The sequence below is a fragment of the Cebidichthys violaceus genome, unplaced genomic scaffold, assembly GCF_023349555.1.
Source record: "Cebidichthys violaceus isolate CVI_PGR_0920_01 unplaced genomic scaffold, fCebVio1.0.p SCAF_3, whole genome shotgun sequence".
Classification (NCBI taxonomy): Eukaryota; Metazoa; Chordata; class Actinopteri; order Perciformes; family Stichaeidae; genus Cebidichthys; species Cebidichthys violaceus.
In genome coordinates this window covers 8,531,842-8,545,563 of record NW_027176483.1, presented here as the reverse complement: position 1 = coordinate 8,545,563, position 13,722 = coordinate 8,531,842, and the positions used below count along the sequence as shown (strand labels likewise).

The 13,722-nt window shown below is 41.9% G+C and overlaps 1 protein-coding gene across 2 annotated transcripts; it reads right to left on the bottom strand.

The window, feature by feature from the left end:
- Positions 1-70: 70 nt before the first annotated feature.
- slc25a22a (solute carrier family 25 member 22a) lies at positions 71-13,661 on the bottom strand. Of its 2 annotated transcripts, none has more exons than XM_068722369.1 (11): positions 13,283-13,661; positions 7,155-7,325; positions 6,925-7,050; positions 6,720-6,775; positions 6,366-6,456; positions 5,726-5,780; positions 5,093-5,153; positions 4,712-4,856; positions 4,473-4,627; positions 4,320-4,395; positions 71-4,057 (listed from the first exon to the last, which is right to left on the bottom strand). In XM_068722369.1, the coding sequence occupies exons 2-11, from the start codon at positions 7,172-7,174 to the stop codon at positions 3,904-3,906; spliced, it is 939 nt and encodes a 312-aa protein (XP_068578470.1). In that variant the 5' UTR covers positions 7,175-7,325; positions 13,283-13,661; the 3' UTR covers positions 71-3,903. The 2 variants fall into 2 exon arrangements, with proteins under 2 accessions (XP_068578470.1, XP_068578471.1); XM_068722370.1 differs by lacking the exon at positions 13,283-13,661 and adding an exon at positions 10,818-11,070.
- Positions 13,662-13,722: the final 61 nt, after the last annotated feature.

The window sequence follows — 13,722 nt, the reverse complement described above, 5'->3', positions numbered from 1 at the left end:
GCAGATACAGCGATAAGTGTAAAATAGGAAAGAGAGAAACAGTGTAACCCACAGCACAGACTGCACCAGGTCAATTTCAGGACAGTCAGTTTATTGAACAGCAAATTGTGACAGGGAACACAATATTTGGGGTTTTCTTCTTTTTTTTTTTTCCAATTGCATTGTCAACAATGTCTAGAACAACTGTGCCATTCACCACACATATTCATAAACACCCTCTTTGCCACAGAGAGAGACTTTGTAGATGGACAGAGGGGTAAGGGTCCCTATATTTTAAAGTGCTATAATGCACAATTCCTCTTGGAGGAAGACAACAGAGGCTGTGAAGAGACCCCAGAAGGCCTCCAATTTCCCCGCTTGCATCATACATTGTGAAGTTATTTTTGTCTGTGTTAATTGTTTTTCTAGTGTGTGTTTGTGTGTAGGTTCTACTTATTGCATATCAGTGAGCTGGTTCATGAACATTTTCAGTGAATGTGTAAAGCACAAATCTTTAGATTAAAATGTAATAAACTTCACTATAATAATAATAATAATACTACATCTCATAATATCTAAGATACATTCTTATATCTGATTCATTTAGAATATGTAGGCGATATACATTTTGTGGATAACTGCTGATGGGTGACATTGTGGACACCATCACATGGGTCTCTTATAACGACCTGTCGTCTCAGCCCTATGGATCAAGTTTTACAGACATAGATAAACTTTCTTACAAGACTAAAAAGTTAATCTCAATCGACATCTCCACTTGAATAACTCAGACTTTAAACCATGTCAGCGAAAGCAGCAGATTGTTTTCCAAGAACTTTGTCTGAGTATATTCAAAGTGGGCCATGTGGTCTCTTGTGCCTAATAATCCTTTGTGCTTTCTTTGATTGTATACACTCTAAGTCATACATTTGGTGTTTTAGAGCTCCTCTGCATCAACCTGCAGCCCCAGCTGTGGATGCTGGGGAGAGTCGATGGCAGAGGAGTGTGAAAGGTAGCAGGAAAGAGGGGAGAGAACACGGGTCTGACAATCAAAGAGAAAAATACCGCAGTGTCACACTAACAACTACACATCAACTACAGCACTACACAGTCAGACACACACGCACGCACACACATATATAACCAAATGCACACGGTCAGTGACAGTTCACAGCTGAGTAAAACAAAATTACTTGCACAACATTTTCAAGATTCAACCAAAGATACAGAAAAGAAAATCTGAAAACAAAGAGGGAGGGGGTGGGGAATGGGGAGTTTAAAAAAATCATAACAATAATCTCAACAACACAAAAATAGGCATTAATACAATAAAACAGCATATATGAGATGAACTGGCAATCGGAATGTTGAAAAACTCCAAATTTATGAAGACGAGCTTACGCAGCTAGACAGGTCTTTTCACCGTTTTCCTGTGGCCCAGCTGTCTTCTGTCAGCAAGGCCGGAGGTGCCAGTCCATGTCTAGCTGTTCTTAAGTCCCTTCCTGACCTATGGCTTCCCGTTAAGACATTGATAACGCTGAGATTCGCTCACTAGCATGTGATTCAGTTGCCGCAGCCTTGGTCGTTAGTGCCACCAATGTCATATTGCAGCTACCTCATGAAAGAAGCACCGTTCACAGATGTTAAGATTTACAGTCTGATGTCAGCAGGTCCCTAGAGGCCTTGTTCAGGCTGTATTTCATGATATTTCACTTCTACAACTGTCCTAGTAGCCCCAGAGGTAATTCATTTAAAACTACCTACATTTCTATCATCATTAAATTATGTTCCGATTGGTCCCAAAAACTGTAAGGAACAGGGCAACAGGCTGACCAACTTAACCAACAGGTCAGGAGGAATGGCACCTCCAAAGAAACTCATCAACATGCTGCATTTAAGTTCAAATTATGTTTGCTGCAATAAAACATGTTCCTTCATTTGATATGTCCACACCATCATAACATAAAATCACCACATTATGGATTTCCTTTTTTTTGGGGGGGGGGGGGGCTGGAGAGGTAGGTGTGCAAATAAGCCATCTTGTACAAACCAAACAATAAATCCTAAAACATAAATTTCATATTTTCTGTACAATATAGTTAAGGTGGACACTTTGACACAGAGAAAACAACACATACAAATATATAGTGCTATACTACATATAGAAAGGATTTCTGATAAATAGACCTCGCTCCCACAAATGATAAAAACATTGGAAAGTTGCACCGTGTGTCTACAGTGCAACAGTATAATTGCGGAGCTGCTTGAACAGTGGGAGCGAGGACGGAATGTGATTGGATAATACATATCAAAGTCACCTTGATCTCCGGCGAGATAAACCAATGGCAGGGCTTCAGTGTTGTGATGCATAAACGAGATACGACAGGGCTGCTTTCCCCCTCGCAGCTTAAAGCAAACAAAAACCTCTAAAGCAAACAAGCCGAGATGTTTGGTAAAATCATGGAACACACTGAAAACACATTGGTTTGATTTTCTGATAAAGAAAGATTTACCATTAGCTCTTTGGGTTCTGCCAATGAATTCTAGTTCAGACAAAGAATCTAAATTGAGTGTGAACTCATCTGTAAACAATAATAATTATGTCTGGAGCTGAGTGGTTTGAACTACTCCAGCTCAGGTCTTACTGGCTCCACAATGGATGACTGTACCTCAGCATGTCATGTCTGACCACTTGTCAGCATAATTAAATAAAAAATCTGCTAATAACCTGCATCCTATTAAAATGACTTTCAACCCATTTAGTGCTCACGGCTTTCATCGGAACACACACAATGAATCACACAGGGCATAAAACCACTGCCTCTCCGCTCTCTGTGGGCTGAAATGTTTTACGTGCACGTGGCACTTTTGACCGCAATCCAATCAGTGATGTCACAGCAGGTGTTTTCCATCATCTCTCGAAGGCAAAACTCCTGCTGTGACGTCTCTGATTGGGGTGTGGCCACAACTACAACATGCTTGACAGTTTCAACCCATGGAAAGAAGCAGAGAGGCAGCTTTAAACAATGTGTACGTGTAGTTTGGAAGTGCGTAAAGCCCCGATTTCCTACACTGTCTCTTCAGTTTAGGGTGTGACTACAAAACAGGAGCTATCTTTTTCACTGAGGCAAAAACTGTCAAACCATTGTGGTAGCACTAAATATCAAATGTAACCTGATCTACTTGAAAAGCCAAGGCAATCAAAGTCTGCATGGAGCTGAATGGCTGAGTTCATTACAAGCACTTACAGGAAGGGATGTGGCTTCTGAGGAAAGATCACAGGGGCTGTGCTGGTATCACGTTAACACGTTACCTGGGTCTTTGTCTGAAACTGAGGCATACTCTATGTTTTGCTCTCATTCTAAATATACTATTTTTTTAAGACATATGGTCTGGGGGATTTCTTTGAATAGCATATAAAATATTCTATTCTTCTTATGTTTTCAAATATCTTTCTAAGTAAAGTACATGCATTTAATCTAGCTATGTGAGATGTATAATTTCCACTATGGTCTTCTCTGTCATTCAGAGACTACTGCTGTTTATATTAGGTAGTGTAGGGCTTGCAGAACTGCAGCAACCAAGGGCAGTACATCTACTTTGGAAATTTGACAATCATTTTCACAAAATACAATAAAATGCTGTAATTATAAAGCAATATTCCTTTAAAACTTCAACTGATATTTGTGGCTTCATTTCCAGAGAGCTAGCTCAACATGCCTACTGGATTGTTGTGTGCCACCAGAGGCAGCTTGGCAAACAAAGGCTCCCCTCCTCAGCTATTTCAACATTCAACACAACAAATTCAAAACAACATGTACTGACCGGCCACGCTTTGACCCATTGAAAAATTTCTTTTCAGAATGAGATGAACGCGGTTGGCGTGATGCATTGTGGGAGGGAAAGGCAGATAGGATGTGCTTCTTAGTTGTCTTTTTTAGTCAAGGAGCTGAGGATAAATTCACCCACACCCAAGAAGTAGACCACCTGGGCAATGCCGAACAGAGGTGCAATGACCAACGCTCGACAGTAGGCTCCCTTCAGGAAGGCTGATGGTCCCTCATTACGCAGGATTTTCCTAGAGAACAAATAAAATCTCAGTATTAAAAGTGACACATACAGCCAGTTCTAGCTGTGTGCCAGTAGGTCTGGTGTTGATTGTGGTTCATCTATTTTTTAATGTGGTTATTTATAATGTATCAGCTGTGTGGTTTGTTGAATTTGCTCTTGTTTCATAGTATTTTTTAGATACTCTTGTGTGTTAATGCACATCAATCCATTTTGACCTGACACATGCAGCATCACACATGCTGCAGCAGTAAAAGACATAATGAGGTCACCTGATACAGTCAGTCACTCCACTGTACGTGTCCTCTGTGCTTCCTCGGTTCAGCGACTGCAGTCTGGTCTTTATCACTGCAACACACAGAGCTCAGGTGAATACGTAACATCCACTAACGGGGCACTAACAATGTTCACGTCGCGCTGCTCACCATCAACAGGGTTGACAGCAACGGCCGCCGTGCTTCCCGCAAGGCAGCCTGATATGAACGACACGTAGAAGGGGGCGGGCCCGTCTACGCCTCTTTTGCCCAGGTTGTTCAAGTTGGCAAACAGGGGGAAATAGATCATGGAGAAAGGAACATCCCTACAAAAAGAGAGAAATAAGTCAGAAGACAGTAAGTCATGTTGAAGTTCATTGAAGCCGGTTGGTTGAGAGATGTGTTTTTACCTGAGCACGGTGGCCCCCAGGCCCTTATACAGCCCAGCAATACCCTTTTCCCTAAATAGTTCTCTGGTGAGCTGCATGGCTGTTGGAGACTTGGTCTCCACAGTACCTGCTGCCACCGTCTCTGGCATCAGCTTCCTCTGAGCCGCTACGGAGCATAAGAAACACAACATCAACAACAGCAAAGGTTTCGTATAAATCCACCAGAAACAATAGTAAGAACAGGTATGTGGGCAGACATTTTGAATTCATAACAGAAAGAAGAAACCAGCATCAAGCTCTTGTAATCTCTGCCATAAACCACATGAGGCCACTATTTCTCCAGTTTATCCCCAACTCTTCATTCTTTGCTTAAACTGCCATCTGGATTGAATTTCCTCTCACCAATTCGTCCAGCATCTTGGAGCTGGATTTTCAGCATCTCCATAGGAGTTGTAACAATAACCTGCAACAAAGCAAAATAAAGGTGTCAGATACAGTGTCAACATACGCACACTATTAACAAGGGTTGATTAGTATTAGAAAGTGTCATGCAAAACATGTGTCCAGTGTAACTCGACTTGCATCCATCAGCTACATGTCAACTCTTGTTTTCCTCTGTAATCCACGCAGTGGTAACTAGTTAACTGGATTAGGGGTGAGATGGCCATGTTCTCAGCTGCAATCTTAATCCAAGGTCTGCTACACTTAATCTAATCATGTCCCTCAGGGCTTGAAGCCTTTGCCCTCATTGACAAGAGGCATTTTTCTCTGACTCACTCACTCAGTTCACATGGCCAAGCACTCTCACAACGTCGTATCTGTTTCTGCAACTACCTCCTCTCATTCCAACCTGGTCGTGGCTAATTCTAGCTGCAGGCGGCTGAGGCCCAGTGGTACGTGTGTGTGTGTGTGTGTGTGTGTGTGTGTGTGTGTGTGTGTGTGTGTGTGTGTGTGTGTGAGATGACATTGGTAGTGTTGAAGGCAGCAGTTCCAGATGAGAACAGGATGATGCAATTAAAGCAGCACCTCACTCACCTGGCATGTACCTGCCCCGCACCCAGCCAGCATCTCTTTGAGCAGAGTGAGTTTTCTGAAAGAAAAGAAGATGACGACAAAATGGCTGGATCAGATTAAAGCGAGCACTCGACTGACAGTGTGGGATCCGGACAACTTTATTTCTGCAGTCCTTGAAAAAGGAGTTATCTCTGTCTTCTATATCAACATGTCTGGCGCAAGGGCGGATTAATAATTCACACGGTGAGAGGCTGGGAAAGACAAGTCAATCATTTATCAGCGTGTTTGTCACCAACGAGATGGAGATGGATGCCTCAGAAACCTTCAGGTTTATCATGGGGGGCAATGGGTGGGTGATTGATTTTAGCAATACGATGCTAATGTTTGACATCATGTGCTAATTTTACCTTTAAGACTTCCAGCTTCTGCTGACACACATACAAGTAGTTCTGTATTTTTAAAGCAAACAGCTAACAATTCACCGTGAAATACTCTGTGCCACGGAGGAGATGACAGAACGGTGGAGGATTAACTAGAGCCCTGGTGAAAACACTGACAGCTAATGTGTTAGGTTACATGTTAGTAAACACGCCAGTTAATCACAAGACCAATGAGGGAGTGGGTGTGTGTCAGTCAGCCTGTTAGCACTTTCATGCCTCACCCATCCTTGGAGAGGTGTTGCCTGAAGAAGTCGTTGGCAGCCAATTTGATGGCTTTCTCTGGCGTGACTAGTGTTAAGTTCACCGCCGCTCCTGCGAGAATAAAAAGGACAGAGAGTAAGAAAATGAGAGGCACAAAGGAAAAAAAAAAGAAAAAACAGAGAAGGGTGAGAGAGAATGGGAGATAATTGCCTGTAGCAGCCAGACACAGATCCATGTATTTGATATCTGGAGCCTCATTATGAAGCTGAAGTATTCAGAGCACTATGCTACCTAACAGCTTTCATGTTCTCATTTTTACATTCCGTGAGCGCACACATTAATCAGAAGAATCTAAAAATAATTAAAAAACTTACCTCGGTACATCCCAAAATACCCCTCCGACCGGATGGTCTTAATAAGGCAGTCTGACCTGAAACACAAACACAAACAACAGTGGTGGTATGTTACTATCTAGGAAACTTATGACAAGATGGGTGATACTGCTGATTAGCCCTGACTATAGCCCAGGAATTTGTTTATATGTTCATATGCAAAAAGTCAAATACAGAAATTTCTTACATGCTGGTGTAAAGGCGAGATCCATTTTGCTGGTTTTGCAAGCGAGTCTTGGCCAGGTCAATGGGAAACACACAGGTCACTCCAATCAGGCCAGCGATCCCCCCATTGATCAATTTGGCAGGCAAACTGGACAAGAGACAAAAATATAAAATATGAAAGGGCAATAAATGAAAACCAAATGAAAGTCCACAGCGCTGCTGTATTTGTAGTCGTTCCACATTCCCCTTTACCTGATCTGCTTGTCAGCCATTTATCTGAAGCCCCGGCTGGTCAAAGTGTCAGTCTGTCTGTTAGCTAGTCACTCGGTGGTCAGCTGATTACAGCAGTGTGTTGCTGTCCAAGTGGATTTGTGCAGTCTAATCGTGCGCTTGCAGTTGCTGTTAGTTCAAGTTGGGGGATATCTGTAAAAGAAATAGGAAAGGTCACATTAAGCATTTTCAAAAAGTGGCTGTTAACAGAAATGTTCCAACAAAATAATACACACAAAAAAATACCGCCCAAAAGCTATAATGACGAAATGTTCACAAACAACATGGACTTATAATTAGTAGCAAGCTGTTACACCACCTAAAATACACTGACAAAACAATCAATATTAGTTGGTTAGAGCTGCAAATAATGATTGCTTGGTCTATAAAATGTCAGAAAATAGACACTTCTAGAGCCAGAGGTCATCAAAATTGGAAGTGCAACCCTTTACAATAAACCACTGACAGCATTTTTGAGAGCTACATCACAAATTTGTTTTAAGAGGTGAAAGGTGAGATGGAGGTGCTAGCGTGAGATATTTGCATTTGGAAATACATATTTTTTTCTATCTATTTCAGCCAAAACTCCACACATTAATGCTGGCTTGGTATTTTACAGTCAATGTAGGCTGTATGGCAGTAAGAAGAACTTTCTGACAGAAAACTGTTAATAGTGCCATTATTAGCATTAGCCTAACAAGCTAACCCGATGCTTAATGTGACCGCATGTCTATTTCAGTACTGTTGTTTAGTTTGGACATTATTAAAGTTTCTAAGAAGAAGAACGGTAGACAAGAGAGGAGTGTAACGCTGGAAACAGGCACCCTCAATGAAACGTTTGTTTAAACACACAGACAACATACTCACAGTACTGCTCACTAGTTTCTGTACTTGGGCAATGTAAACAACACAGTTAAACCTACCAATTCACCACAAAGGAACGGAGGAGCAGCCTCAACAACACAGCTAAGAAAAACCTCAAACTCAACTCAAAATGAAGTCCAGGAATCCAGATCAGAAGCTGACTCTCCTCCCAGGTGTGCTGAGGACCAAACCAAGAACGGCGCTCACTTACAGGCGGGTTGGCAGGTCAACAGCATCAAATCCAATCAGGCAAGCAGCAAATCGCCACAATTGAGGAGCTTGAATAGTTGATATTAACTTTTTGTCGATCGACTAATTGAATCAGCCCTACGGTTGATTATCAAAAACTCTGTATGTCACAATAGTACAAGATATATTTTCATATATTAGTCAACACTGTTGACAGCTCCTTAAATAATAAATAACGTTATGTTAAAACGACTCTATCATCACTGGAACATCTGTGTGTTATACATGTCCTTGAACACTCATGTTTAATGCATAAACTCTCCTCTATCCTCTGTATGCTAAAACAGCTCTTTCTGAGCAAACAGAGGAAATATGTGTGATGTAGACAGGATGCTCCATATTAAAGGTACAGAATGCCTTCAGTGTAAGAAGATGCTTCCCATTTCCCCCCCATCATTCTCTCCACCCCCATCGTCCACCAATCACAACCTGCCTCTGTGTGTGCAACCCGCCTCCTCCTCCTCTCTCCTCCCCTCTCCTCCTCTCTCCTCCCCTCTCCTCCCCCATCACTTCCCTCAGTCACGAGTCACGACTCACAAACAGAGCTTTTCCGTCTCAGATTGTTGCTGACTGGTGGGTTTCTCTGTGAAGTGCATCTGCGCTCATACACAACACACGGCATGACTGGTTCCTCAGATTCAGTTTCAGAGAGGTTGCACAGCATGTGTGGATGTTTATGTTCGTGGATAACTGTATCCAGGCGTGAATGCAGCTGTGGTCTGCTGTGTTTAGTTTGGATGGGCACATTGAGGCCCCCGCTGGCTGCTCCAGTGGTGGAGGAGGAAGAGGAGGAGGAGGAGGAGGAGGAGGAGGAGGAGGAGGAGGAGGAGAGGGGCTTTGAGAGCAGGTCAGAGAGCCACATCTCCGGTCTCGCCATGTTCTCACTCAGTTGTGATACAGACTCTTTTTCCCTTAAAGCATGCTGCTTTTGTTTCCTTATTTCCTGCCACTGACGTCCTCCTGAACTGAACTCCAGTCAGCACACCGATTCCCTTCAGACAATCATTTACAAACTATACTGTGTTCTGTTAATGATAGGACTGAGGAGATAATGTATGGCGAAGACCACTGCATGTCTTATGAGTAACCCATCAAACCGACATTCTTCCCTCCTTCTCCATTATGCTTGCGGCTCGACTCGTCCACTTCGCTTCGTCTACGCCACACAACTGTGTCTGCAGCAGGACATTTATTTGACCCACAGTCATATAGCCTGGCTGGACCGTCTTGTCATGACAATTGGAGTCTGTGTGGAAACAAGTAGCCTCAGTGTGCCCAGTTCACAGCATAGTGTCATCACTCATCAGCAAAATCTCCCAAGGAATTCCTTTTATTCTCAAAGCAGGAGAAAGAGTTACAGTCTGTCAGGAAACTGGTATTTCTGAATCACCTCAATGCACCACTTAAAAGGCCGCAAAGGATGAAAGGTCATTTTTCAATTCACTGCACCATCAAAGAGGAGAGTTACAAAAAAAATGATTTAAAGTGACTGAAAACTTCCAGTGAGTTGAAACATCTCTCACTTAAACACACACATTCCCACAGAGGTCATATTTTGAAGTTTTCACCTCTGGAACAGATAAGCACTGATTAGTAAACAATAGACACGGTGATTGTGCAACTCGACCGCCATGCAGAACCTTGAACTTAACAACTTAACTCAAGCCAGCCATTGGGTACAACTTGATTAAAGAGTTCGGGCACCGACTGAGATAACAAGTTCACTTTTTGACCCTTGTTCATCATTTCAACACGAACAATGAGGCAATAAACAGTATGTACTGACGAGGACAATGAAGATTTATGTGGAAACAATCTTCTTTTGGGAGTTTAATACCCTAAGGCTTTTTTTTTTTTTTACTTAAAATACTTATTTAATTACAAGTTCACAGACCAGTGCTTATAATAAGTTAAATGGTTATAGGTATTGTGTGCTTTGATCCAGTTCATGTAATCTGTTAGCTGCTTATTAAAATAGAAGAATACAATGTATACAGTATATTATACATTAATAAGTCAGGCTGTTAAATGTTTCTGGAATTAGTTTTAATGCAACTTAACAAGATTAAGCGCTGCATTTTGAGACAATTAAGATGTAAGACATAACTGGTAATGGTAACATTTTATGTGACCTTTTAGCACTTCTTTTAATGAATGAATTACATTTTTTTAACCATTCCAGACAAAAGAAGTGACAGATGTGTAGGCATATCTACTCTGTTCATAAAAACAAGATAAGCAGCTTTTCTTTCTAAAAATACAAACAGTGTATTTGAAGTGCTTTAAAACGCTGACAGCACTGGATCAGGGCGAGGATAAATAAGAAATAAGGTGGCTGCAAGGCATACATGCAGCTAGCTGCTTGTAGCTGCTCTAAGGCATGTCTCAATCACAATGACATATACAAAAAGATAATTATATAACCCTGCAGGTACAGAAAATCTGGAGACAAATCCACAAGTTAATTTCCTTATTCAAAGCCCAATGCAAATGGCATTAGCGCTCATTCAAATCAACCAGAGAGAACTTTACCTTATCTATCACAGCTCCTCTGCTGCCTCTCTCTCTCTCCTCATGTGCCAAACAGAGTACCGATCTTGCTGACTAAAGGACAATCAGTTTGTTGAAAGATAGGAAGCGAGTGGCCACAGTGACAAAGCACTGTGGAAGTCAGCACGTCGCTCACGTGACTGTGGTCGAAAAGACAGTGAAAGAAAGGAAAATCACACACATATCCTTCCTCATTATCTTAGCGCAGTGTTACCAGTCCATCTGTCTCGCATATACTGGCTCCATTAACACACAGGGAATGTGTGAGAGTGTGTGTGTGTGTGTGTGTGTGTGTGTGTGTGCAATCCTCCATCAGATGTCGAGTACTTCTCTGAGCTGCCAGAGCACCAATCTGTAAATCTAGTATGCAACTCAAGTTGTCCACTTCTACAGAGACATTATTTTCTATTAAAGTAAATAGCAGTAAAGTAAATAGTAGCTTCAGCTACTATTGTATGACTGACATCCAGCTTCATATTGTCCTTGTGTATATTTGTTACATCAATTATTTCTATTGGGTTTTAAATATAGTTGTGTGCACTGACAGCTGTATGCCTACTGTTCTTCACAACAAACCTGACAGCTGCTGTCGTGCTATCACCGTGCTTTTTTTCATTTTAAATAACGGTTTAAGAGATGCAGCCTATTTTTGGGATATCTACAGCACTGCAGAAACAAGGGATGAAATGTGTGCTGTCACAGATAGATCTGATTACTATTCCCTCTTCCCTCCAGCATCAGGATTATAAACCTAATTCCTATTTATGAAAGCTCTCTCGCAACCTATATTCACAACCAGTGGCGTGTGGGTTATGATCTTGGACACAGCAATGCATTTTCCACTAAAGGTGCTCTACGAATTGCTGCCATTAAACCTGCACAGTTATGCATTGTTGTAATGGAACCCTTCTGTAGATCAGAAATAACAAGCTGGCATCAACTTTCCAGCAGCACAAAAGCCCCTTCAGTGCAGAGAGGTGGTGCAGTGTTCAGTCCCTCCTCAGGTATCTCTGGTGGCCCACTTTTTCAAGTCACCTGGGGCTTTTCTTTTGTATCTCCTCTGTTCTCCCTCTCAGCTTTCCCCCCAAACCTTGATAGGAAAATAATGATACCACTGTGAGTGGAGTTTCCACAAAAAAAGAAGCTAAATGCAGCATCTGATTACAGTTTGCAGATTACAGTAAATCCTACACTGGCCTGAAGGACTGCATCTTCCCACAGCACAGCTATACGTCATTTCCATTCAGCGCACATAAACCAGTGACATTTAGTAGTCATTGCCACTGGCATTTTTGCATTTTTTTGTTAGGAAACGCTATATGGGTGCATTCCTGCATGTAGATTAAATTCATATTTAACATAACTGAATGAGAATAAAGTGATGTTTTCAGCATCAGTTCCATTGGAAAACACAGGATGTCACCGTACACCTTTAAGCAATTACTCACCTCATCAATTATTTCAAGGCTGCAGGAGTGTTTTTTTACACTGCTTTGGCCTCATCATAATCTAACCAATACACTGGGAAAAAAGTTGCTTCTTTTAAAAAGCATGCATTATTTCTTAACCTTTTACTCAGCAGTTGTCCCTTCTGTGAGGAGTTCAAATGTTCAGCAGAGCAAGTTGGACGAAATAGATATAACGGACTTAATAACGATTTAATTAAAAATGATCTATCTTGCCTTACTTTCATCCTGTCCTTAAGTCACAGTATGTTAATGTTTAGCTAGAGTCAGAGGGGAGTAGCTTCACGCGTCTCTACCAATGAGAAAGGAGGTGGGTACAATTTAAGTGAGTTTACCCTCTACTACCAAACACGAAGACCCACACCCACACGAAAATTAAACCCACACTGGTGAGCGGAAGCCGGCAGAAGGCGGCCGCCTTAGCACCTTACAGGTCCGGGGGGAGAAATGTGTGAGTGACTGGTTCAGTTTGCTGTGTGGTAACGTCCAAAAATCAAGCAAGCTAAAATTTCAATACAAAAATGATGATAATAAATACACCTTAACGTTACACCTGTCACCAACGGCTCGTCGGTTTTATGGGTAACGTTAAAATGTGACATATTAACGACCCGAGCACAACGGTTGAACGTTATTCGTAACGTTCTCATTCATAACGGTTGTAGCTTAACCATGTTTCCATTTTTTCCATTTTAACCGTTAACGCTGTGTATTTAAACGCACCATATGTAACGGTAGGGAATATGCTAGGCTTGCCACATAACGGAAAATGATTTTTGCCGTCTCTCACAACGAAGCGACAACACGTACAATCACAATACTAGCGAGCCTTTTTAATCTACATTTAAATAGGACATCTAACGTTAGCTTAATACGTTATTCCCAGGTGAGATTTTATACCGGCTTCAAGACAATTCAATACACATTTACCAAACAAGACGATCCACAAGACTTTCACTGCATCCCGTTATCTTTACATACCACATAGAGCGTTTCCGTTATTTTCTCCCGGTGTGGTTGTGGTGTGAAATCAAAGCCTTTTACTCTGTATCTTTGGCTGACAGAACGACAGCAGCTAAACCTACCGGTGATACTAGCATTTGAGTCCAGCGTAGAGGTAGAGGAGGTGGGAGTGAGAGCAGGGAAGGAGGGGGGAGAGTAGCTGGCGATGGAGTAGAGCTCGGAGGGAGAAAAAAATGAAAGGGGATTTAAAAAGGGGGTCCCCTAGTGGTATGTAGTAGAAGTACAGACATATTTTCCATTTGCAGTAAAGGTGTAGAGGGTGGGGGATGGGGGGCCAGCGTCATCGTGACGATTCATCTCGACCTTGAACACTAAAATAGAAAAATGTCTCCAGCTGAAATATTGGGCATGATGTGCAGCATCATCAGCTATAAAAGTGTATAAATGACCAGTGACTC